Source organism: Ovis canadensis, chromosome 7 (assembly GCF_042477335.2).
Source record: "Ovis canadensis isolate MfBH-ARS-UI-01 breed Bighorn chromosome 7, ARS-UI_OviCan_v2, whole genome shotgun sequence".
Lineage (NCBI taxonomy): Eukaryota > Metazoa > Chordata > Mammalia > Artiodactyla > Bovidae > Ovis > Ovis canadensis.
Window position 1 is genome coordinate 36,354,833 of NC_091251.1, and position 23,804 is coordinate 36,378,636.

The 23,804-nt window shown below is 39.8% G+C and overlaps 2 protein-coding genes across 2 annotated transcripts in view; one reads left to right on the plus strand and one right to left on the minus strand.

Annotated features, from left to right (window-relative positions):
• SUPT16H (SPT16 homolog, facilitates chromatin remodeling subunit) overlaps nt 1-15,307 on the plus strand; it is a 35,624-nt gene extending 20,317 nt beyond the window's left edge. Inside the window, exons 11-26 of the mRNA XM_069595852.1 lie at nt 72-137; nt 253-348; nt 433-548; nt 639-792; nt 1,310-1,437; nt 1,963-2,098; nt 2,203-2,329; nt 2,588-2,706; nt 3,217-3,342; nt 3,870-3,982; nt 4,273-4,348; nt 4,766-4,935; nt 11,930-12,059; nt 12,539-12,668; nt 13,262-13,339; nt 13,991-15,307. Coding sequence (XP_069451953.1) covers nt 72-137; nt 253-348; nt 433-548; nt 639-792; nt 1,310-1,437; nt 1,963-2,098; nt 2,203-2,329; nt 2,588-2,706; nt 3,217-3,342; nt 3,870-3,982; nt 4,273-4,348; nt 4,766-4,935; nt 11,930-12,059; nt 12,539-12,668; nt 13,262-13,339; nt 13,991-14,136 — 1,911 coding nt within the window. The 3' untranslated portion in view covers nt 14,137-15,307. The remainder of the gene's footprint in view (nt 1-71; nt 138-252; nt 349-432; nt 549-638; nt 793-1,309; nt 1,438-1,962; nt 2,099-2,202; nt 2,330-2,587; nt 2,707-3,216; nt 3,343-3,869; nt 3,983-4,272; nt 4,349-4,765; nt 4,936-11,929; nt 12,060-12,538; nt 12,669-13,261; nt 13,340-13,990) is intronic.
• The window catches only part of RPGRIP1 (RPGR interacting protein 1), a 52,449-nt gene continuing 42,862 nt past the window's right edge, over nt 14,218-23,804 (minus strand). The window contains exons 21-24 of the mRNA XM_070292468.1: nt 21,327-21,519; nt 19,319-19,403; nt 16,656-16,786; nt 14,218-15,696 (exon numbers count right to left, since the gene is read on the minus strand). Coding sequence (XP_070148569.1) covers nt 15,584-15,696; nt 16,656-16,786; nt 19,319-19,403; nt 21,327-21,519 — 522 coding nt within the window. The 3' untranslated portion in view covers nt 14,218-15,583. The remainder of the gene's footprint in view (nt 15,697-16,655; nt 16,787-19,318; nt 19,404-21,326; nt 21,520-23,804) is intronic.

Sequence of the window (23,804 nt, forward strand, 5' to 3'; positions counted from 1 at the left end):
ACTGGGTTCGAAAGTGAAAGTATGTCATTTAAATGCTCTTAGAGATGTCTCACTTCCTCTTTGTATTCCAGGATGGTCCAGCTACTGTTCTCACTTCTGTGAAGAAGAAAGTGAAGAACGTAGGGATTTTTCTAAAGGTAAGAAGAAGATAAAAATGAGTGGTGAAAAGTTTGCTACAATGAAGAAGTAAATAATAATGGCTAACATAATTAAGATTTGAGTTTCTGATGATGATTTTTTTTCCCTCCATAGAATGAAGATGAGGAAGAAGAGGAAGAGGAGAAAGATGAAGCTGAGGACCTGTTGGGAAGAGGTTCCAGAGCAGCTTTACTTACAGAAAGAACACGAGTAAGTTTACTGTTTGAAAACTACTTCGATTTCCTGTTTGTCATGGTTCACAGGTCCTGATAACTTCGGTTTTCCCTTCTTTAGAATGAGATGACTGCAGAAGAGAAGCGAAGAGCCCATCAAAAAGAACTGGCAGCTCAGCTCAACGAGGAAGCAAAGAGGCGATTAACTGAACAGAAAGGGGAACAGCAGATTCAGAAGTAAGACTTTGCATGGATTAGTGAGATTGTCTTAGGGTTATATGTGATTTGCAGAAATTTCTCAAGAACGTTTTTTTATTCCCACTCCAGAGCTCGTAAATCTAATGTGTCCTATAAAAACCCATCTTTGATGCCTAAGGAACCACACATTCGGGAAATGAAGATCTATATTGATAAAAAATACGAGACTGTAATAATGCCTGTGTTTGGCATTGCGACACCTTTTCACATTGCCACAATCAAGGTACTGACGTTGAATCAGGCTTCATTCGATAATTCCTTCAAATAATTGTGCTTACCATAGATGGCTGTCCTGACTGCGTGTCTCTCCTGTTCTGTGCTCCTACTGACTCTACCTTTCCCATGTTACTGACTCCCCAACCCCACTCCCTAGTCTCCTGCGGTCATTTTCCTTCCTTCCCTGTTTGCGCTTTGGAGAAAGTTAAATGACCTAGTCTATAACCATACTTTGCTTGTTTGTCTTTGAACTTGAAGAACTTTTTAACCTGTTGTCATAAACATGGCACAGGAAAAGAACTTCAGGAACTCAGTGATTCTTTCAGAAACAGCATTTGATCATATAAAAAAATAAGCTAAATATGTAGCTTATTAGTTTTAGAGTAAGGATTACAGGCTAGGTTTAGCTGTCAGTTTGTAACTACTAACTTAATTTTAGCATGTCTATAGCTACTTACCTTCATCGAGGAAAGAAATCTTATTTGTTTGGTTTCTTTGCTAATGCTTTTCCTTTCTTTGAACAGAATATAAGTATGTCTGTGGAAGGAGATTATACTTACTTGCGAATCAACTTCTATTGCCCAGGCAGTGCTCTGGGCAGAAATGAGGGCAACATCTTTCCCAACCCAGAAGCCACTTTTGTCAAGGAAATGTGAGTTCCCAGGGAAACAACCACCCTCAAGTCCCTACTGGCCAGAGCAGTACCCTCAGAAACCCAGAGAGTGCTGTGTTCTCCCACATCCTAGTGAATGGTGGCACCTTCCTCAGTGGTCCTTGATAAGGAGGATTGCTGTACTAACCTTGCACTGTTTTGAGGTTGGAACCTAATTTAAATCCTCGTAAAGATATTTTATCCTCACTTGACATATTTGTTGATAAAATATCAGATGTGTGCTGCACTGGAGTCTGTTTATTCTTAAAGTGAAATAGGATCATTTGGGGACGTTTATGCAGGATTTGAAATAAAGCTGTGACTCCCCCACTCAGTGGATTAGCTATTTATAACATCATCTGTTTAAGAGAGAGGAAGGATTTTTTCATCTTTCCAGACATTATTTTAGCACTCAGTGGTACCTTTTTCTCCTAAAAGGTATTAAGCCAGTTGTAAAACACAGTAATGGGTGTGGGTTAGATGGCATGATGAAGAAATTACATAAGTGCTCCCCCTTTTCTGTAGTACATACCGAGCTTCAAATATGAAGGCACCTGGAGAACAGACAGTTCCAGCCTTGAACCTTCAGAATGCCTTCCGAATTATAAAAGAAGTGCAGAAGCGTTATAAGACTCGGGAAGCGGAAGAGAAAGAGAAGGAGGTGAGCCGGAACAACAGCAAAGTGCCTTTGTGCAAAAGGACACATGAAGGTTTGGGGACATAGAAAGATATGTGAGAATTCATGTTGATTTTCATTCTGCTTAGGGCATTGTGAAACAAGATTCACTGGTGATCAATCTAAACCGGAGTAATCCCAAACTAAAAGATCTGTACATTCGCCCAAACATTGCCCAAAAGAGGATGCAAGGCTCACTGGAGGCCCATGTCAATGGTATGGATGATCTCTCTTGTGCCTGGGCTTTGTCTTTGGAGGCACATCTGTAGTAATGACAGACCAGATAACATAGTAGGAAGTGCTGGGAGGAATCTACTTTGACATGCTCTGTGGCCAGAACGAAAGGAAAGCTCTGTACCTTGTTGGCATTCCCTCTGACCCTGTTCACATCAGCCAGAAAAGATGCAGTACCTTTTGGGCTAACCTGATGATGTACCTTGATACTTAGCAGCTTCCTCCATTCCCCCCACCTAGGTTTTCGCTTCACGTCTGTCCGAGGAGACAAAGTGGATATTTTGTACAATAACATCAAGCATGCTTTATTCCAGCCATGTGATGGGGAAATGATTATTGTCTTGCACTTTCACCTCAAGGTATATCTTTCTGTCAGCTAGCTATGAGCTCTTGGGCAAGATCTTACTATCACAGTGTTTCTTTTAAAATAGTGATGAAAAATATCACCTGTCACATAAGATCATTAAGGGCACTGAATAAAATAATGCCTGTAAAGCCCCCAGCGCCTGACATCTCAAAGGTGCTAATCATGTTTGTTCCTTGGTGTGATACATAATGATCTCCAAAACATATAGGTCTGTTCCACATTCCTGTTTCTGAAATAGAAAGTTTTTGCTTTGACAATTATCAACATAATCTCCAAAGTCCATTCTAATAAGTAGGAATACTTTAAAAAATTTATACTCTTTTATATTCCCAAATGTCATTATTTATGATGACACGTGGAGTGGTTTAACTATTCTTACATAAATGCTATGGTTTCTAGTGTAGATATTTTAATATTCTCCTGTTTTGTTATTTTTGCCTGTGTAGACTTCTTTGCGAAATAAGTCTTAAAATTTCTTCTTCTTTCTACTTTCGGTCTTCAGAATGCCATCATGTTTGGGAAGAAGCGGCATACAGATGTGCAGTTCTACACAGAAGTCGGGGAGATCACCACAGACTTGGGGAAACATCAGCATATGCATGACCGAGATGACCTCTATGCTGAGCAGGTGAAATTTGGTATTTTATTTGCAGGGTAGGGAGGTAGGATTCAGGCTTCCCTAGTGTCTCAGCAGTAAAGGAATCCTCCTGCAATGCAGGAGACACAGGAGATGTGAGTTCGATCCCTGGGTGAGGAAGATCCCCTGGAGAAACGCATGGCAACCCACTCCAGTATTCTTACCTGGAGAATCCCATGGACAGAGAAGCTTAGAAGCAGAGTTGAACACAAAGCGACTGAGCATGAGCTAGGATTCAGCCCAGATCTGAGCTCAGTAATTGTTATATATTTTATAAACCACTCCAGAAACTATGCAGAACTTCTCAAGTATCTGCTGGGATGGTGTAGTATGTTGGCTATGAAATAGACTTTATTCGTAGGCATAACTATAATTAATTTTAGCAGCCTGTAATAAAGTATCCATGTTAGTATCATAGTTAACAGAATTAAGGACTACAAAAGCACTTCATGGTTTTTGAAGGGATTACTGTTAATAAGTAAAGTGATAACTATAGTTAATTCGTATTTCTTCTACAGATGGAAAGAGAAATGAGGCACAAACTGAAAACAGCCTTTAAAAATTTCATTGAAAAAGTAGAGGCTCTAACCAAGGAGGAACTGGAATTTGAAGTGCCTTTTAGGGACTTGGGGTAATGTGTCATCTTCTTTTTGGCCTTCAGAAAAATTAGTTATTCTTCCTTTAATAATAACTTAGCATAACATATCATGTTCTTTTTCCTGTGGACATCCATTATCTCTTGGAAATGTTCAAGGGCTGGGTGAATAGCTAAGACTGAGAGGCTCCCTCTCTCTGGAAGTGAGTCTCTAGCGAGTGTTCTGGAGTTTTGTTTGGAATGGGAAAGGAGAGAAGCCTGTTGGGGCGGCAGCAGTTTCTCTTGCAGTGAACCCCATCTTATGTGAGTCTCCTACTGTCTTTCAGATTTAATGGTGCTCCCTATAGGAGTACCTGCCTCCTTCAGCCTACTAGTAGTGCACTGGTAAATGCTACAGAATGGGTGAGTGTTCCTGACCTCTTTTTAGGAAGAAAATTGTTAGAGAAAAGAAACCAAGAGAGTAGATGTTTTGAAAGCTAGGTCCTTATTATATCTTAGTATTTTAACTTTTTATATTTATTTACCTTAGGTATAAAAATTGAACAAAGATTCTGTAGAAGTCTCTTTAGTTTTTAGAGACAGTTTCTTTGCATAGTTTCCTTAAATGACTTCTCCCTGAGGGTGGCTTTCGATCTTGCAGACCCTTTAAGCCAGGCTTCTCGGTATGTTTTATCGCTTTTAGTATTTGCCCCCCAAAAACAAACAAAAGACAGTTTAGTTATCCTTTGTGTGGTAGTTTTTAGATCCTGAAAGCATTTGAAAATGCTAGTGTTTTGTGGGAAGTATTTTTATGAAAATAGTTCCTTTCTTCCCTGACAGCCACCTTTTGTGGTAACGTTGGATGAAGTGGAGCTGATTCACTTTGAGCGAGTCCAGTTTCACCTGAAGAACTTTGACATGGTGATCGTCTACAAGGACTACAGCAAGAAAGTGACAATGATCAATGCGATTCCTGTTGCCTCTCTTGACCCCATCAAGGAATGGTTAAAGTAAGTAAACCTCCCAGCAATCTCCTGTCCCATGAACACAGTTTTCTAGAATATGAATGTGGTATGTTATATGTAAAATCTGTTGGTATACTTAATGAAACTGCCTTTGGGTTGTTACCAACCAGGACTTGAAAATTTGGGATGTTACTTTTTCCTGAATACCCAACAGTAGTTCATGCATGCATGTGAGTGAAGTCACTTCAGTCCTGTCCGACTCCTTGCAACCCATGTGTTCAACACATATCAAGCTTTGGAGCAGAGGCAGGGGGAGGAGAGTAAATGCGCTAGGTTCAGTCAGTTCAGTCGCTCAGTCGTGTCCAACTCTTTGCTACCCCATGGACTGCAGCACACCAGGCTTCCATGTCCATCACCAACTCCTGGAGCTTGCTCAAACTTACGTCCATCAAGTCGGTGATGCCATCCAACCATCTCATCCTCTGTTGTCCCCTTTTGCCTTCGATCTTTCCCAGCATCAGAGTCTTTTCCAATGAGTCAGTTCTTCGCATCAGGTGGCCAAAGTATTGGAGTTTCAGCTTCTGCATCAGTCATTCCAGTGAATATTCAGGACTGATTTCCTTTAGGATTGACTGGTTTGATCTACTTGGAGTCCAAGGGAGTCTCAAGAGTCTTCTCCAACACCACAGTTAAGAAGCATCAATTCTTAGGCACTCAGCTTTCTTTATAGTCCAATCTCTCACATCCATACATGACTACTGGAAAAACCATAGCTTTGACTATACAGACCTTTGTTGACAAAGTAATATCTCTGCTTTTTAATATGCTTTCTAGGTTGGTCATAGCTTTTCACCCAGGGAACAAGCATCTTTTAATTTCATGGCTGCTGTCACCATCTGCAGTGATTTTGGTGCCCAAGGAAACAAAGTCTAACACTATTTACACTGTTTCCTCATCTATTTGCCATGAAGTGATGGGACTAGATGCCATCATCTTAGTTTTCCAAATGTTGAGCTTTAAGCCAACTTTTTCACTCTCCTCTTTCACTTTCATCAAGAGGCTCTTTAGTTCTTCCTCAGTTTCTGCACTGGGTTAGAATCACTGAATTAAGGGCAAGATCTCTGGGCTCCTCCTAGCTCTGCTCTGGACTAAGAGTCTAAGTCTCTGCCTAAGACTGCCTTCTTTAAATGGAGAGTACTCAGAAAGTTAATATGATACAGAAGAGGCTGCATGTGACCTTGCATATGCTTAAGTCTGTTGTTGCTCAACCAAGTTTCAAATGAACTAGTATTAACTGAACAACCACTCTCTGCTTAAGTCATTGGCTACGAAAGGGTGGCTTTAGCCCCTGCATTATCTTCACTGGCTATGTGTTCATGCTAAGTCGCTTCAGTCATGTCTGACTCTGCAACCCTATGGACTATAGCCTACCACACCCCTCTGTTCATGGGACTGTCCAGGCAAGAATACTGGAGTGGGTTGCCATGCCCTCCTCCAGGGGATCATCCCAACCCAGGAATCGAACCCGTGTCTCTTAGGTCTCCTACATTGGCAGGTGGATTCTTTACCGCTACTGCCACTGAGTATCAGAGTCTGAGATCTTTTTTGACTACTTGATGGATGTATAAAATTCCTTACTAGTTCTCTGTTTTTACTAAAACATGAGATACAATGTATATTTATTTTAGCTTTTACCTTTCACATACTTACACTTCAGCTAAAAGAATTCCTCATAGATATGCCAGAACCCCAATAAAAAGGGAGATGTCACTTTGTGGGGAAAGTGTGAGGCATGTGTGTCCATGAGGATAGTTTGCTCTGCCCTGCTTCCTCCTTCCAGTTATCTGTAGGGGGAGGCCCTGCAAATATAAAACGTCTCTTAAGAAATGGTTGAAAGAGCTAAAAGTAGCCTGTGTGAAAGATCCAACTTTATAATTTCCATGAGGGTTTTCCTTGAAAACATTTGCAGGTAAGTAACATGGTATCAAAAATATTTATAGATTTGTGTGACTATTTTTGGCTGTGCTAGGTCTTCGTTACTGCATAGGTTTCTGTCTAGTTTCAGAGAGTAGGGACTACTCTAGTTGAGGTGTGCGACCTTCTCATTGCGGTGGCTTCTCTTAACTCCGGAGCCCGCCCATGCTCAGTAGTTGCGGCTCCCATGCTCTAGAGTACAGGCCCACTAGTTGTAGTGCATGGGCTTACTTGCCCACAGCATGTGGGATCTTCCTGGATGAGGGACTGAACCCGTGTCTCCTGCATTGGCAGGCAGATTCTTTACCACTGAGCCACCAGGGAATCCCCTGTATGATTTTTTTAAATCCTCTTTATTGAGGTACAATTTACATGCAATAAAATTCATCAATTTAAGTACATGATTTGATGAGTTCTAACAACTGTATATAGTCTTGTATCTACCATCATGATGGAGACATGGACCGTCCCCTTCACTCCCCAGAGTCCTCCTGCCCTGTTGGAGTCGATCCTCTCCCTTTAGCCTTGTCAGTGGTTTCTGTGACTGTGCAGTTTGCTTCATCTAGAATTTCACAAAAATGGAATTATACAAGTATGCAGTGTTTTGTATCTTTTTTATCTTTCACTTGGCATAATGCTTTTGAAATTTACTCAAGGTGTTGTACACATCATTGGCATACTCCTTTTTATTACAGAGGAGTTCCCCATTGTATGGACAGTCTTTGCTTTATTTACCTATCTACCAGATAATAGACATTAGGATTGTTTCCCTTTGGGGACTCTTAGGAATAGCTGCTATAAACACTATGTACAGGTTTTTGTATGGACATACATTTTCATTTCTCTTGGATAAATGACCTAAGAGTGGGATTGCTGTGTCATATGGTTTATGGTTAAGTATATGTTTAGCTTTATAAGAAACTACCAAATCCGTTGCCAGAGTGGCTGGAAAACGTGTAGTATGGGAGAACTGTAGTTGCTCCACATCCTCAACAACACTGGGGTTTATCGGTCTTTTCGTTATTGGCCGTTGTGGTGGGCGGCTTTCTCATTGTGGTTTCAGTTTGCATTTCCAAGATTACCGGTGATTTTGAGCATTTTTTCATATGCTGTCGGTCATTCTATACTTTGATGAAGTATATTCATGTTTTTTGCCCATGTTAAGAATCAGATTTCTTTACTACTGAATTTTAAGAATTGTTTAGGCTAAATAAAGTCCCTCATCAAATACATTTTACATATATTTTCTTCCAGTAGTTTCTATGGCTTTTCATTTTCTTAAAATATCATTTGAAGATCAAAAGTTAAATTTTCCATGAAAGATGTTTAATCAACTTTTTCTTCTGTAATTTCTGCTCTTTATGGCTTTATGTAATAAATTTTGCCTAAGCCAAAGTCATAAAACTTTTCTAGAGTTCCGTAGGTTTAGGTCTTATATCTGTGGTCCATTTTGAGTTTATTTTTTTTACTGTGGTGTAAGGATGAAGGTTTGAACTTTGTGTATATGTAGCCAGTTACTCTAGCTATCATTTTTTGAAAAGATTATCCCTTACCCATTGAATTACTTGGCATGTTTGTTTAAAAAAAGAATGTGTAGGAGAGACTCTATTTCTGGATAGTGTTTTCTGCTCCATTGGTTTGTGTGTGTTCTTACACTGATCCTGTAGTGAATATTGTGGCTTTATAATGAATCTTGAAGTCAGGTAGTGTAAGTCCTCCCATTTTGTTCCTTTTCAAAGTTGGCTATTATTGACTATTCTACATAAATTCAACTTGTATCTTTCAACGAACTGGTTTATTTTGTCAACTCTAGTATTTGTGCAATACTTTTACCCCTTTCATTCCTAATATTAATAGTTTCCTCTTTTTGTTGATCAGTCTAGAGGTTTATCAATTTTTATTGAATTTTATTCTCCATCATGAAATGTCCTTTCTTTTTCTAGTAATAGTCCTTGTTTTGAAATCTACATAGTATGGTATTACTATAGACTTCTAGCTTTATTAATTTTTTATTTTGTATTGGGGTATAGCCAATTTACAATGTTGTAGTAGTTTCAGGTGAGCAGCAAAGGGATTCAGCCATATATATACATGTATCCATTCTACCTCAAACTCCCCTCCCCTATAGGCTGCCATATAATATTGGGCAGAGTTCCATGTGCTATATAGTAGGTCCTTGTTGGTTATCTGTTTTAAATACAGCAATGTGTACATGTCTATCCCAAACTCCCTAACTATCCCTTCCCCCGGCAGCCATAATAAGCTTGTTCTCTAAAGTCTGTGAGTCTGTTTTGTAAGTTCATCTGTATCACGTCTTTTTAGATTCCACATATAAAGGGATGTCATATGATATTTCTTTCTCTGACTTGCTTCACTCAGTATGACAATCTCTGGTTGCATCCATGTTGCTGCAAATAGCATTATTTCATTCTTTTTAATGGCTGAGTGATATTCCATTGTATATATGTACCACATTTTCTTTTATCTAATCCTCTGTCAGTGGACATTGAGGTTGCTTTCATGCCTTGGCTTTTTTTTAATCCATTCTGAGAATATCTACCTTTTAATCTGTGTCTCTTTTGCTGTCTTGCATATAGGGTCGTCATTACTATCTTTCTAAATTCCATATATATATGTTAATATACTGTATTGGAGAAGGCAATGGCACCCCACTCCAGTACTCTAGCCTGGAAAACCCCATGGATGGAGGAGCCTGGTAGGCTGCGGTCCATGGGGTTGCTAAGAGTCAGATAGGACTAAGCGTTTTCACTTTCCTGCATTGGAGAAGGAAATGGCAACCCACTCCAGTGTTCTTGCCTGGAGAATCCCAGGGATGGGGGAGCCTGGTGGGCTGCCATCTATAGGGTCGCACAGAGTCGGACACGACTGAAGCCACTTAGCAGCAGCAGCAGCAGCATACTGTATTGGTGTTTTTCTTTCTGACTTACTTCACTCTGTATAATAGGCTCCAGTTCCATGCAACTCATTAGAACTGACTCAGATGTGTTCTTTTTAATAAACAGTGCTGCGATGAACATTGGGGTACATGTGTCTCTTTCAGTTCTGGTTTCCTCAGTGTGTATGCCCAGCAGTGGGATTACTGGGTCATATGGCAGTTCTGTTTCCAGTTTTTTGTTTTTTTTTTAAGGAATCTCCACACTGTTCTCCATAGTGGCTGTACTAGTTTGCATTCCCACCAACAGTGTAAGAGCGTTCCCTTTCCTCCACACCCTCTCCAGCCTTTATCGTTTGTAGACTTTTTGATGGCAGCTATTCTTACCAGCATGAGATGGTACCTCATTGTGGTTTTGATTTGCATTTCTCTGATAATGACTGATGTTGGGCGTCTTTTCATGCGTTACCCATCTGTATATCTTCTTTGGAGAAATGTCTGTTCAATTCTTTGGTCCATTTTTTGATTGGGTCACTTATTTTTCTGGTATTGAGCTGCATGAGCTGCTTGTATATTTTGGAGATTAATTCTTTTGTCAGTTGCTTCATTTGCTATTATTTTCTCCCATTCTGAAGGCTGTCTTTTCACCTTGCTTATACTTTCCTTCATGTGCAAAAGCTTTTAAGTTTAATTAGGTCCCATTTGTTTATTTTTACTTTTATTTCCATTACTCTGGGAAGAGGTTCATAGAGGATCTTACTGTGATTTATGTTGGAGAGTGTTCTGCCTCTGTTTTCCTCTAGGAGTTTTATAGTTTCTGGTCTTACATTTAGATCTTTAATCCATTTTGAGTTTACTTTTGTGTATGGTGTTAGAAAGTGTTCTAGTTTCATTCTTTTACAGGTGGTTGACCAGTTTTCCCAGCACCACTTGTTAGAGATTGTCTTTTCTCCGTTGTATATTTCTGCCTCCTTTGTCAAAGATAAGCTTTTCTCCTTTTTATGCCTGCTTTTAATTTTATGATTCTTTACGATCATCTTCCTAGTTTGCTGATGAGCTACACCTCTAACTTGTCAGAGTCTGCATTCAGATAATATACCATGTCTGTTAGAAGGTTCTTATGCTTCCATTTCTCTTCTATCCTTTCTGCTATTATTACATTTTGCTTTTAATATGCTATGAATTCCACAGTTGTCATTATTTTAGCTTCAAAACAGCTATTCCTTAATTTACAAAACGAGAAGGAGAAAGTCTTTCTTACATATTTAACCATTCCCATTGCTGTTCATTCCATTGTGAAGTTCCATAGGGATTTTAGTCTAGGGCTGCTAAGTATCCAGTGTTTGAAAACTGTTGTTCCACACTGTGTTCAGTTTTCTGGTTGTTTGGGTGAAAAGGTAAATCTAACTCTTGTCACCTTGCAGCACAACTAGAAGCAAAAGCTTCAGTGTGTGTGATTGTGCCATAATGGATTTATGCTGGCATCTCGGGTTTTATGGCTTCCCTGGTGGCGCAGATGGTAAAGAATCTGCCTGCTACGTGGGAGAGCTGGGTTTGATCCCTGGGTTGGGAAAATCCCCTGGAGGAGGGCATGGCAACCTACTCCAGTATTTCTGCCTGGAGGATCCTCATAGACAGGGGAGCCTGGCAGGCTACAGTCCATGGGGTTGCAAAGAGTCTAACACAACTGAGTGACTAAGCACACACTCAGGTTTTATGCTAATGGTTTCTTTTTATAGCCCTTACCATTACTGTGTTCTGCTTTTCTTTTTTTCCCCCACCCATATTGGTTGCTCACTTCAACAGAAGTGGATAAATGTTATTTGAATAATTTCTTAACACAGGGCACGTTAAGTAGTTTTTTTTAAAAATGGGCCCCTGTTGTGAGGTCTAGTGCTCTGGGAAACCAGATATCAGCTCTTTTGGGGTATGTTCTGGTGGGATAGTGCAAAGAGTACCTGCTCTCAGATATGAAAAGGGTACTGCTCTTCCACGATGCTAATGACCAGCATGTCACTGGATATTCTCAAGAAGTATAGAGGTGGGATTTCCCTGGTGGTCCAGTGGTTAAGACTCTGCTCTTTTGGCATGGCCAAAACCAAGAAAAAACAAAACCCAAAAGCTGAGTATGGAGGATTTTTTTTTTTACTTTATGATGTTATTTTTCTTTAGTTCCTGTGACCTAAAATACACAGAAGGAGTACAGTCCCTCAACTGGACTAAAATTATGAAGACCATTGTTGATGACCCTGAGGGCTTCTTTGAACAAGGTGGCTGGTCTTTCCTGGAACCTGAGGGTGAGGTGCGTGAGTGTGGGGTTTCTTTTCTGGTGCATAGTGTTTCCCATTGTCATTTGGGCAGTTAGGAGAATGCCGTATGAATAGTACATAAGGGACCAATCACATGGGAGAAGTTCTGAGCGTAGCTTGGTATTGTCTCTTCAAGTTAGTTTTACAGGTAAATGATAAATTAATTGGGCATTGGTAGCCACTCACAAGGTTTCTTTGAAATTACAAAAACTACTGTTTGAATGAATTGCTTACTTTTCAGAGAAAATACTTCAAATCGTCTTGCAAAAGTTGTCTAATTATTATATCTTACTAGTAATTTTAATTAACTATTTTTATCTCTTATTCTGGTTTATGTCTTTTTTATTTCATTTTTCATATAAAATAGAAATAATGCTGGTACACTCAGTGGATTGAATTAATTAAGTTATTAATGAAGTAAATTTAAAAAAAAAACCCACCCAGTATTTAGTATTATGCTCCAATTTACCAGGGGAGTGATGCTGAGGAAGGGGATTCCGAGTCTGAAATCGAAGATGAGACTTTTAATCCTTCAGAGGAAGACTATGAAGAAGAGGAGGAGGACAGTGATGAAGATTATTCATCAGAAGCTGAAGAATCAGGTGAGTCTTCATAGGGACAAGTGTTCATGACTTCCTGCTACTGCTGCTCCTGCTAAGTCACTTCAGTCGTGTCTGACCTTAGGCAATTTCTACAGACTTTTTAAGGGAATAATTTTATTATTCCATTCCGTTTCCGGTCTAGTTCAATTCAGTTCAGTCTCTCAGTTGTGTCCGACTCTTTGCGACCCCGTGAATTGCAGCACGCCAGGCCTCCCTGTCCATCACCAACTCCTGGAGTTTATCAAACTCATATCCATTGAGTCGGTGATGCCATCCAGCCATCTCATCCTCTGTCGTCCTCTTCTCCTCCTGCCCTCAACCCCTTCCAGCATCAGAGTCTTTTCCAGTGAGTCAACTCTTCACATGAGGTGGCCAAAGTACTGGAGTTTCAGCTTTAGCATCAGTCCTTCCAAAGAACACCAGGACTGATCTCCTTTAGAATGACTGGTTGGATCTCCTTGCAGTCCAAGGGACTCTCAAGAATCTTCTCCAACACCACAGTTCAAAAGCATCAATTCTTCGGTGCTCAGCTTTCTTCACAGTCCAACTCTCACATCCAAACATGAAGTAAATCATGCTTAATATTATTCCAGATTATTCCAAGGAATCATTGGGCAGTGAAGAAGAGAGTGGAAAGGATTGGGACGAACTGGAGGAAGAAGCCCGAAAAGGTAAATATTTTGTTTTATTTTTTTAAGACACAAATTTCAGTATTTTGAGATAGTTAGCTGATAAAAGTAACATAAGAACAGTGTAAAACTGACGTGGAGTCACAGCTACAGCGTCATTGACCAGAAGCGCAAATGAGGTCTTGAGTGCATCTGTACTCTCCAGGGGGCACAACTCTGCCAACTTGGAGGAGTTTTTCATCTGCTCAGCTCCCCCAGTGGGTCCTTAGCCAGGATAATCTTACCACACTCCAAAATTAGGCTGTTTGGTTTCCAAATCTAAGTCAGATAGTAGTCTAGCTTTATGGCCCTCTTCCAGGTTAAGAATGTTTTTGTAGTACTAGTTTTAACTACTCTGAAACCAAATACCAAATGTAAGTTACATACTACTGTACTGTATAGCCCAAGCATAGTGATAGGTCCTTTGCATAGATTACCTTTAAGCCTAAAACAGTTTTCCATTTTATAAGTAAATCAAGGCTCAGAAAGGTTAAGTACTTGCCCAAGATCATACAACTAATAAGCAACTGAGAAAAGATTAAAAGTTAAGTCTGACTCCAAAGTACGTTCTCTGCATTACTTCATGCTGTGTACAATAGCATTAGATACCTAAAGCTAACATCTAGCTAACTAGTGCCTCGTTCTTCTGTTTAGCCGACCGTGAAAGCCGCTACGAGGAAGAAGAAGAACAGAGTCGAAGTATGAGCCGGAAGAGGAAGGCATCTGTGCACAGTTCAGGCCGAGGCTCTAACCGAGGTTCCAGACACAGCTCTGCGCCTCCCAAAAAAAAGAGGAAGTAACTTCAGAACTTTGGCCCTCAGCTCCATTCTTCCTACAGCCAATCCCTGAAAATTTTACATGACATAGAAACTGTATTTTTTCCTTTTTTTTTTTTTCTTTTGAAGTTTTGCCATTTGTGTATGGGTTTAGGGGGCCATTTGTGTGGACCAAGCTACTCGGGGAATTCCAGGCCCACCAGGACACGTGCCAATGGCCCCATCCAGATGGCAAGGGAGGAGGTGTTCTTGAAGAAGGGCAGAGGCTTCCGCTGTTAATAAATACCATTTCATTCCTCTCTCTTCCTGTCACCTTCTGCCAGGACATTGTTGGCTTCTGACATCTTATTCTTTGATGTCTTAAAGCTATGTTTCTAAGACATTGGTACAAGGTGACCTTTGCCTGCCTGTACCATGGCTCTTGACCAGCAGATTCGATCCTCCATCTTACCCTCCTACCATGACCTTCCTCACATCTCTTTAAGACACATCTTTGCAGTACTCAAGAAAAGGTTCTTGGAATTTGCTAATGGTGTAAGCAATACAGCTTGAGATAGGCTGATCAGGCTGGTATCTTTTCCTGCTTTCTTGCCTCAGGCAGATTCTGAGGTATTGCTACTGCCTTGGAAGACGTAAGAAGCAGTGATACTCCCTGGCTCAGTTTCATCTTCCTTACAAATTTATACATGGTACAGTGGTGGGAGCAAAATTACCATTGTTTCTTTTCTGATGTATGAGGAAAGAATGGCTGTGCCTCATGTACTGCTTCTAGTGCAATCTAGGAGGAGGCTCAAAGGAGTCAACATTTAGATCTGGAAGGGGCAAGTCATGCCTTGGGCCTAGAACACCCTGATGAGAAAAGAGAAGAGGAAGGGAGGCCACATCTGCAACACAGCCTCTCATCACTGCTGCTCCTTGTTTTTACTTGTCTTGCATTGTCCTGTATTTATCACAGTTTCTGTTGAACAGCTTTTTCAGTATTTGGGGAGTTTATCTTGCCATCCTCTCCCTCCTGGTTCTCTGCACCCACCTGTCCCACTGCAGTTCCTTCTGTGTTCTGTGACTTTAAGAGAAGAGGGGGGAGGGATCTCGGATTTTTGTTCATTTGTTTGTTTATTTTCTCCTTAGCAGTAGGACTTGATATTTTCAATTTTGGAAAAACTAAAAGATAAATAAACTGTGGTTTTTTTTTTTTTTTGGTGGTTTTGTTTTTATAAATTCACCTTCTGTGACAGTTCTTTTGCGGTTCACTTCCTAGAAACAAGCCTGCGTCTCTCCTAGAGAAGTGCTGAGGCATACAGAATAATTCTTTCTATCCAGCTAGCATCACAAAAAGAAACTTTTCACTCTAAACTTTCATGATTAGGTTGAGACATCACAGTAAACCAGATTCATAGTAGAGCAAGTTACTTTATAAGAGACTTTTTACTATGGTTCCCTCAGAGTTTAGAATGGACTAGCACTTGTTCCATCATGAACACAAATCCTCAGTCATCTCCTTGTAAATAGCATGGAGGGCAGCAGCAGCTTGAAGGGACACCTTGAGCTTTCCTATGGGGGTAGCCTGATCTTCAGGGCTAACAACTGTTGGGAAAGAAAAAAGAAACACCAGACATCTGTATCATTCAACTGGAAAACATTTAAATACTTAATGTTTTATAGTAAATACTAAAATATTTTCCACATTAGGTGCTGGGGATACTACACAAGGTTACGACCTCCTATTTTAGTGGGACTCAATCTGACGTAGCTGAAAACTCGAGTGCTTTGGGAACACAGACATGGCACCTCATCCAGAATGGAAGAATCAGAAAAGGCCTTCTGGAGACAATCCTTTGTCTTCAAAAAGTAAAAGATACTCTAAGCATGTATAGCATGTGCCAAGATTTGAAAACAAGTTTGAAAAACTATAAGAGATGGCAGAAATGAAGCTATATTGATAAGCAGGATCTAGATTGTAACAGGCCATTTGTCTTGTAAAAAATGTTTTAATTGAAGGTATTAGAAATGACAGTTTTTTATTTGGGTTCCAAAAAAGTGACTCCACTCTGGGGAATATATTCTAAGGGGGCATGAGCAAATCATGCAAGGCAGTTAATGAGGTTAATGCAGTAATTCAGTAGAGAAAAGGGTTCTGAAGTTCCAACAGTGGAGGTAGGGACAGATTCAGAACACTTAATGTTGGGACTGAAGACATTAGAATCAAAGAGGACCATTTTGGATGGGTTAGGGGAAATGAACAGTAGACAGTTTCAGAACAGATTGGATACGGGAGGTCAGAAAGGCTGATGTTTAAATTTGCTTGAAATTAAAACTCTTCAAAACCTCCCTGTCTCAAATACTGGAGATTCCTAATAGATGTTAGTTGCCAGGAGATGTATGGGAGAAGATTGAATGATTTAGAAAAACAGCAGAAGGGATTTCAATCCCAATTGTCTCATCAACTACGTAGTAATTATGTATTAAAGGTCAAAAATATTCGTTATTAGGATTATTCTCTTAGACATAAGTAGAACTGAGGAGCACCAAAATGGATGACTCACTGTCTAGGTCTTGCTCGAGGATGTCTCTTCCTGATGCCAGGATCGGCCACAGCTCCAGATAGGCGTAGCCTACTTCTTGACATTCTTTCTTTTCCTCCTCAATAGGATCACTTACTACTGTAAACTTTAAACTAAAGGGGAAAATATCCATTTAACTCAGTACTACTGATACACTGAGGCTTTAAAAAAAGGGATAAAAGTAATCAAATTACACATTGTATTTCTTTGAATCACTTCATCTTACAAGAATGCAAGGCAAAAGACTGAGAAATTGGTATGACTTAAAAAAGTAACAACAGGCTTGGAGGGAACTAAGACAAAGTAGTTGGTTAAATTGTCTTAAAACTATTGAGAGATACATTTCATTGTAAAATGGTTTATAGCTTTGCTGAAAGATTAGAAATGGGCAGTGGAGGTGTTACACAAAAAACAAGATTATGGAAATTATAAGAGGTTTTTATAGTTGTAAATAACAGTTTTATACCAAGCCTGAGCAGAGTAAAGGAAACTACAGAATTACAAAATGAATATAAAAAAGTAAGAGTTGTAAATCTTGGAAGATTGATGTGGTAAAGATCATACAGATCACAGTTCCTCCCAAGCAGTGAGCAATTAACAATTATAGAACCCACCTCAGATACTAAAATCCATAGATGCTCAAGTCCTTTATATAAAATGCTATTGGATTTGCATATAGAATAAATCATCTCGATTACTTATAAATAGCTAATACAGTATAAATGCTATTATAAATAGCTGTAAATACAACATAAGTGTTAAGTAAATAGTTGCCAGTACACGGCAAAGTTAAATTTTGCTTTTTGGAACATCCTAGAATCTAGAATTGTATTTTCAAATATTTTTCATCCATTGTTAGTTGACCCCATGGATGTGGAACCTGCAGATACAGGAGGCTGACAGTATTAGTCTAGCAAAGAATGATACTGAATTCCAGAAACTGAGACCTATTAAAATTTTTAGATAAAATTTACATGACACAAATTCACTATTTTAGCCATTGTAAAAGTGTACAAAAGTGGGGTTTTTTTTAGTATAATCATAATGTTGTACAAACATCACCACTATCTAATTCCAGATCATGTTCACCACCACAAAACCTACACCCTTAACCAGTCACTCCCCATTCTCTCCCTCAGTTCTGGTGACCACTAATCTTTCTGTCTCTGGATTTGCCTCTTCTGGATATTTTATATTCCTATTCATTTTTTAAAAGCAAATATTGGCGGCCCATAGTTCTACAGGAGCAAGAATAGGACCAAAAATTCAAGCATTTCAAATCATAGTTAAATATGAGAAGCTGAAAAGAAATTCCAAAAGTGATGCATTTACAGCTGCTAAGCAATATGTATTTGTAATTATGTTTCTGTATCAGTACTGAGAACTTCAACAATGCAAAGGAACAATGCTGACTCTTCCACCTCAGCTATCCCAGGAAACAGATGATAACTCGCATCACCACTTGCTGCATGCAATACCGAGTGCCTTAGGGAAACTACGTTGTTTCTGCAGCATCCTCTCTCGAACCTTCAAGTACTATCTCAAACATCACAGAGCTAGTAACTAGAAGAGTCAAGATTCAAAACCAAGTCTGGGTGATCACACAGGCAACATTCTACCCACTATGGGCTTTTCGAGGCTTCCCTGGTGGCTCAGCTGGTAAAGCATCCGCCTGCAGTGCAGGAGACCCCAGTTCGATTCCTGGGTCAGGAAGATCCCCTGGAGAAGGACAGGCTACCCACTCCAGTATTCTTGGACTTTCCCTGTGGCTTAGCTGGTAAAGAATCAGCCTGCAATGCAGGAGAACTGCGTTTGATCCCTGGGTTTGGAAGATCCCCTGGAGAAGAGAAAGGCTACCCACTCCAGCATTCTAGCCTGGAGGATTCCATGAACTGTATAGCCCATGAGGTCACAAAGGGTTGGACATGACTGAGTGACTTTCACTTTCACTGGGTTTTTAGAAAAGTAATGGATTAGAACACCAGTCCCATACTAGTTCTTACACACACGGAAAGGAGGTAAGGTTGCCAGACTCTGACAAAAATAAAAAATAGGTGTCCATATAAATTTGATTTTCAAAATTCTGCTAGACAACGAGAAATTTTTCAGTCTATGTATATCCAATGCATTTCATCTGGAACCTCTAAAAGGAGGGCTCCTCAGATTATAGGAATATGACAGTCGGCTTTCCTAAAACTTAAGAATAGACTCAGATTTTACTTCAAAGTATTCCTGTAGAGAAATCATTTTTAACTCAAAATATAAAATTGATATCATAAAGGCATAATATTTGGTAAGCTAACAATGGTACTGTTTTGCAAGAAATGAATCAAATTATTCTAGAGCATCAAGGCAGTTTGTCCTTTCTCTAGGGGGCACTGAGTGTTGATGTCAATTGCTGCCTCAAAAAAAAGCGCTTATCAGAGGCTGCCATGGGTGAGAAATGAACTAATCCTATGCGACTACATAATTTATCAGGTAGTCAGTCACAAGCATAAATTACTCAAGTTGATGGGAAATTCATTAGGAGAATATTAATATGAAAGAAGTTATTAAAATACTCCACATCAGCACAAAACTAGACTTAAACTCCTGAATTCTTGTGTGATGTCTCCTGTCTTTAGAAATAGGAAGCAGATGCTTACTGTCCTTGCTCAGGATCTTCTCCAATCAGCATGGTGAACAGAAACTGCCTCCGTTCTTTTTGCTCCACTGGGTCCAGATCTATCACTGTATTAAGGGTAAGTGGGAGAAAAGAAAAGAATCATATACTGTTGCTATTTGGGCACTAAGATTTTCATAAATGGCATATGCAAAACAGTGATTTAAACCAGACACCTGACAAGCATGGGTACCCAGGAGCCAGCTACTTGTTTTCATAAATAAGGTTTTATTGGACACAGCCATCTCTTTCCTGTGTGGTGGCTTTCCAACTATAATGATAGAGTTGAAAAGTTGTGCCAGAGACTGGCCGACAAAGCCTAAAACATTTACTATGTGGCCCTTTAAGAAAATGCTTTGAGTACTGATAAGCCTTACAATCCACGTTGTAAGCTGTTCTGCCAAAGGCCAAGAAAAATGTGCTCCCCCCACTCCTCAACTGGAAGAATTCTAGGAGACTGATGTTTTTGTCAGGGCTGCCTAGAAATTTGGGTTTGAGGTGCCTGATGCAACATGCATTCCCCTCTTCCTCCTCATTTTTACACATGACTGTTGCAGCCTCAAATAAATTTGCCTGGGTTTTCTAGTCTCTAGTTTAGCTAGGTTTGGCCACATGATGGAGTTCTGCCCACTGGGCTGTGTGAGATCTTGGAGGTAGTCTTCCTTTCTGCAGCTGCTATTAAGGACTGTGAGGCAAATGAATTAGAGCATCAATGTGGAAGATCCAAAATTCTACTAAGAAAATGAGAAAATGTAGGGGGACAAAGTTATCAGAGAAAGGAAAACAAGTTTCTTAGAACTAAAAGCCATGAGCTTCCAGATTTAAAGAGCCCACTGAATGGCCAGAACAATTAAAGAACATACATGCACATGATTCTGAAATTTAAGAACACTAAAAATAAAGAGAAAATATTAACGTCTTCTGGGGAGGTAGGAGGTAGTTTTCATATAAGAGCTGGACTCCAGGTCTGGACCTAGAAGATCATGGACCAACAGCTTTGAAATTCTGAATGAAAAATGTTTTCAACATAGATTTTTATACTTGGTCTAATCATCAATTAAATAAATATATGGGTTTATTTGAGAATAGATTTATTTGTATGAATAGAGATTTCATGCAAGACTGTCTCAAAGTATTTACTTCCAATGTACTCTTTCTTTAAAAGCTACTCAAAAACATGATCCATTAGAATATAATAAATCAGATAGAGGGTGACATAGGACCCAGGAGATAAGAAATGCAGTAATAAAAGAGAATTAAACTCTCCAAATGAGGCAGCAGTGGGATAACAGAGGAGAAGAACAAGAAGATAAAGAGATATCTTCAGGAAAAAAAAAAAAGATAAATTATATGATAGGTTGTTTATTTGAAAATTTAAAAATCTGCTGGAGGATGCAGAAAGAATCACAACAGGTATAAGAAAAAAAAAGAAAATGAAAAATTGAGACCACAATAATACAAGAAAGAAATTATATTATGGTGTACAACTTGGCTCTATAAGAATACTTGCATAGTCACAATAATAGAAACAATTACAATTATTTAAAAATTAAATAAAATTATGATCCAACTGTACGGGAGAAAGAGAATGCGGATGTGATGTAAGAGAGACAAATTTTATGTGCCAAGATAGGAAGTCAGCAGATAAGGTCTACAATTACTGAATCGGGAAACTGCAAAAGAAACATTTCCTCAGAAACATGGGGTTAAATAACAGAGGAAAGAAGAACTAGCAGAAAAAGTGAAAAGTGGAGTGGTGGACTAAGGAAGGGGTCAGAGAGGGGCGAGGGGGAGTGATGTGTAGAGAATGAGTGGAACAAAGGACTGCTTTATTTTAATCAAAAATCTGTTTAGGCCTATTTGATATTTTAAAACCATATGCATATATTACTTTGATAAAGAAAAGAAAATGGTTAGATCCACCGCAGCAGAAGCCCTCAGGCTGAACAACTGTCAGCTTCCCCTCCCGCTGATCACGAGGGACACCTCACCCTTGCTGAAGTGGAAGTAGATCTCTTCTCCTGCTCTGGGTTTCCTCAGGGATATCGGAGTCTCCGTCTCTGACAAGGGCAGATCGTAGAACCTGTATTCCACGTACACCTGTTCCACGTTCTCATCACACATCACTTCAGCCTCTGGGTAGAAGGCCAGGGAGACGATTTCAATGCACATCTTCTCTGAACACTGACAAGGAAAATATTCATTTCCGGTAAGCTAGTGGTGCCAGTGTTTATACTCCATTTAATGAACACATCACTCTCTATAATCACAGGCACACTCCAGCTAACATACTACTCCTTGAGAATCAATTTACAGGCACCTAAAGCTGGCACCAAGAGACCACTTGGCTGAATTGGGGTTAAATAACTCCCCCCAAATGGTATCGATATTAATAGCAGAGCCTGGATCACTTTTGTCTGAACCACATTTCCACGTTCCTAAACATTACATTCTCTTGCCTCCTCCATTGCTGTGGCTGACTCCAGGCGGAAGAGGGACAGAGGCCAACTACTGTCTCTGGACCTTCAACCTCTTCCATCTTTCATGCCCAGCTATTTTGAAATACAAACAGGACTGAGTATGAGGCAGGAAAGACAAGGCTGGACCCAAAGACAGCCTATATTTCTCTTTATTTTACACTTAATGAGACGATGAACATGGAGAAATGCCATCTAAAACAGAAACTTTTAGCATTTGAACAAGAAACTCTGACCACAGAAACCATGGCACATCCACAGTAAAAATGTACAGGTTGCTGATTACCCTGTTTGACCTTCCCCTGTGGTGCTTGACTAGTAAGGGAGAACAGTTCTTAGAGCACTTGTGTAGTCTTCAGGAAATAAATGCATGAGACCAGAGGCAACCTGGGGCAATCCAGGCCATACTTCAACCCTCCCCTCAATGAATATTCTACCCCTAATCAAAAATACTCCCATCCATTCAAAGGGCTAAAAATAGGATAAAAGGGAGATCAAAAAACCTTGTGGCATGCCCCTCACCTGTGAGGAGGCCTGCATCTGAGTGTGTAACTTTTGCTTCTGCCTCAATAAACTGCTTTTTTATTTAAAACAAATTGTATTGATTTATTCAGGCCATGCTGCACAGCTTGTGAGGTCTTAGTTCCCTGACCAGAGATTGAATCTGGGCCACAGCAGTGAAAATGCCAATCCTAACCACTGGGCAACTAAGAAAATTTCCCCTACTCCTTTGTTCTCTTTAATCCTCACCCTTTGTGTGTTGTTTTTTGTTTTTTCCCCTTTCTGTTTTGTGTTACCCATCCAAATTCTTATGGATGAGTTGAACAAGAGCCTGGACTTTTTATTCTTTCGGCTGCACCATGTAGCTTGTGGAATCTCAGTTTCCCCACCAGGGACTGAACCCAAGCCATGGCAGTAAAAGCACGGAATCCTAACTATGAGGCCGCCAGGGAACTCCCAAACCTGGACTTTGGATAAGGCTTTTCTGGTATCAAGTATACGTGTGTCTGTGTTTTAAGTTTAACTTGATAACAACACTAATTCTTACTAAATATAATCAGATTTCATGTTTAGTTTATCAAGTAACATTTTGGGGTACATAAAGGTTTTCTAACAGACCTCATTTAGGAGTATTTAATTTAGGGTAGTTTTTATTTTAATTACTGATTTTATTTTTGACTGTGCCGGGTCTTCATTGCTGTGTGTGGGTTTTCTCTGGTTGTAGAGGGCACGGGCTTCTCTTCGTTGTGGTGAGCAGAGGTTTCTCTTGTGGAGGAGCACAGGCTCGAGGTGCATGGACTTCAACAGTTGTGGCGCATGGGCTTAGCTGCTCTGCAGCATGTGGAATCTTCCCGGACCAGGGATTGAACCCAGCTCCCCTGGCCTGGCAGGTGGGTTCCTAACCACTGGACCACCAGGGAAGTCCTAGGGTAATATTTTTAATGTCATCTGTCTGACTTGTGGTTCCAAATTTGCTGATCAGCTAGACTGCTTTTTGGGTTGATCTGAGAGGTACACAGTTTAGAAAACTTGACTCAAGTTCCACCTCTTTCATTAACTACCTCTACAATCCTGGACACATCACCTTATGATGGCTAATGTGTTATGGTCTAGTTCTAATTCTATGGCTCTGACCTGTCTTACAAACATTTCTCAAGATACTAGTTACATAGTGTGTAAAAAAGATATGACAGATAAAAGTTCAGAAAATAAACTAAACTATTTGCCATATTAATGGCCTGAGTCTACTGCACTCGAATTGTTTCTCCCCACTCCAATATCCTTCATTTTTCTATAAAACTTCAGTACAATTTCTGACTTTGAAGGAAGATTGCTGATCTCTACAAAAGCAACAGTAATTTTCCTGTTTGGAACTCTCACAAACCTTAGAGTTATATCACATAATTACCCACTTGATTCTAGATGGCCCTATGCTTTCCTTTATTGTTTCTAATAAGGTTCATCATTCTCAATTAGATTTTAGTCTTACAT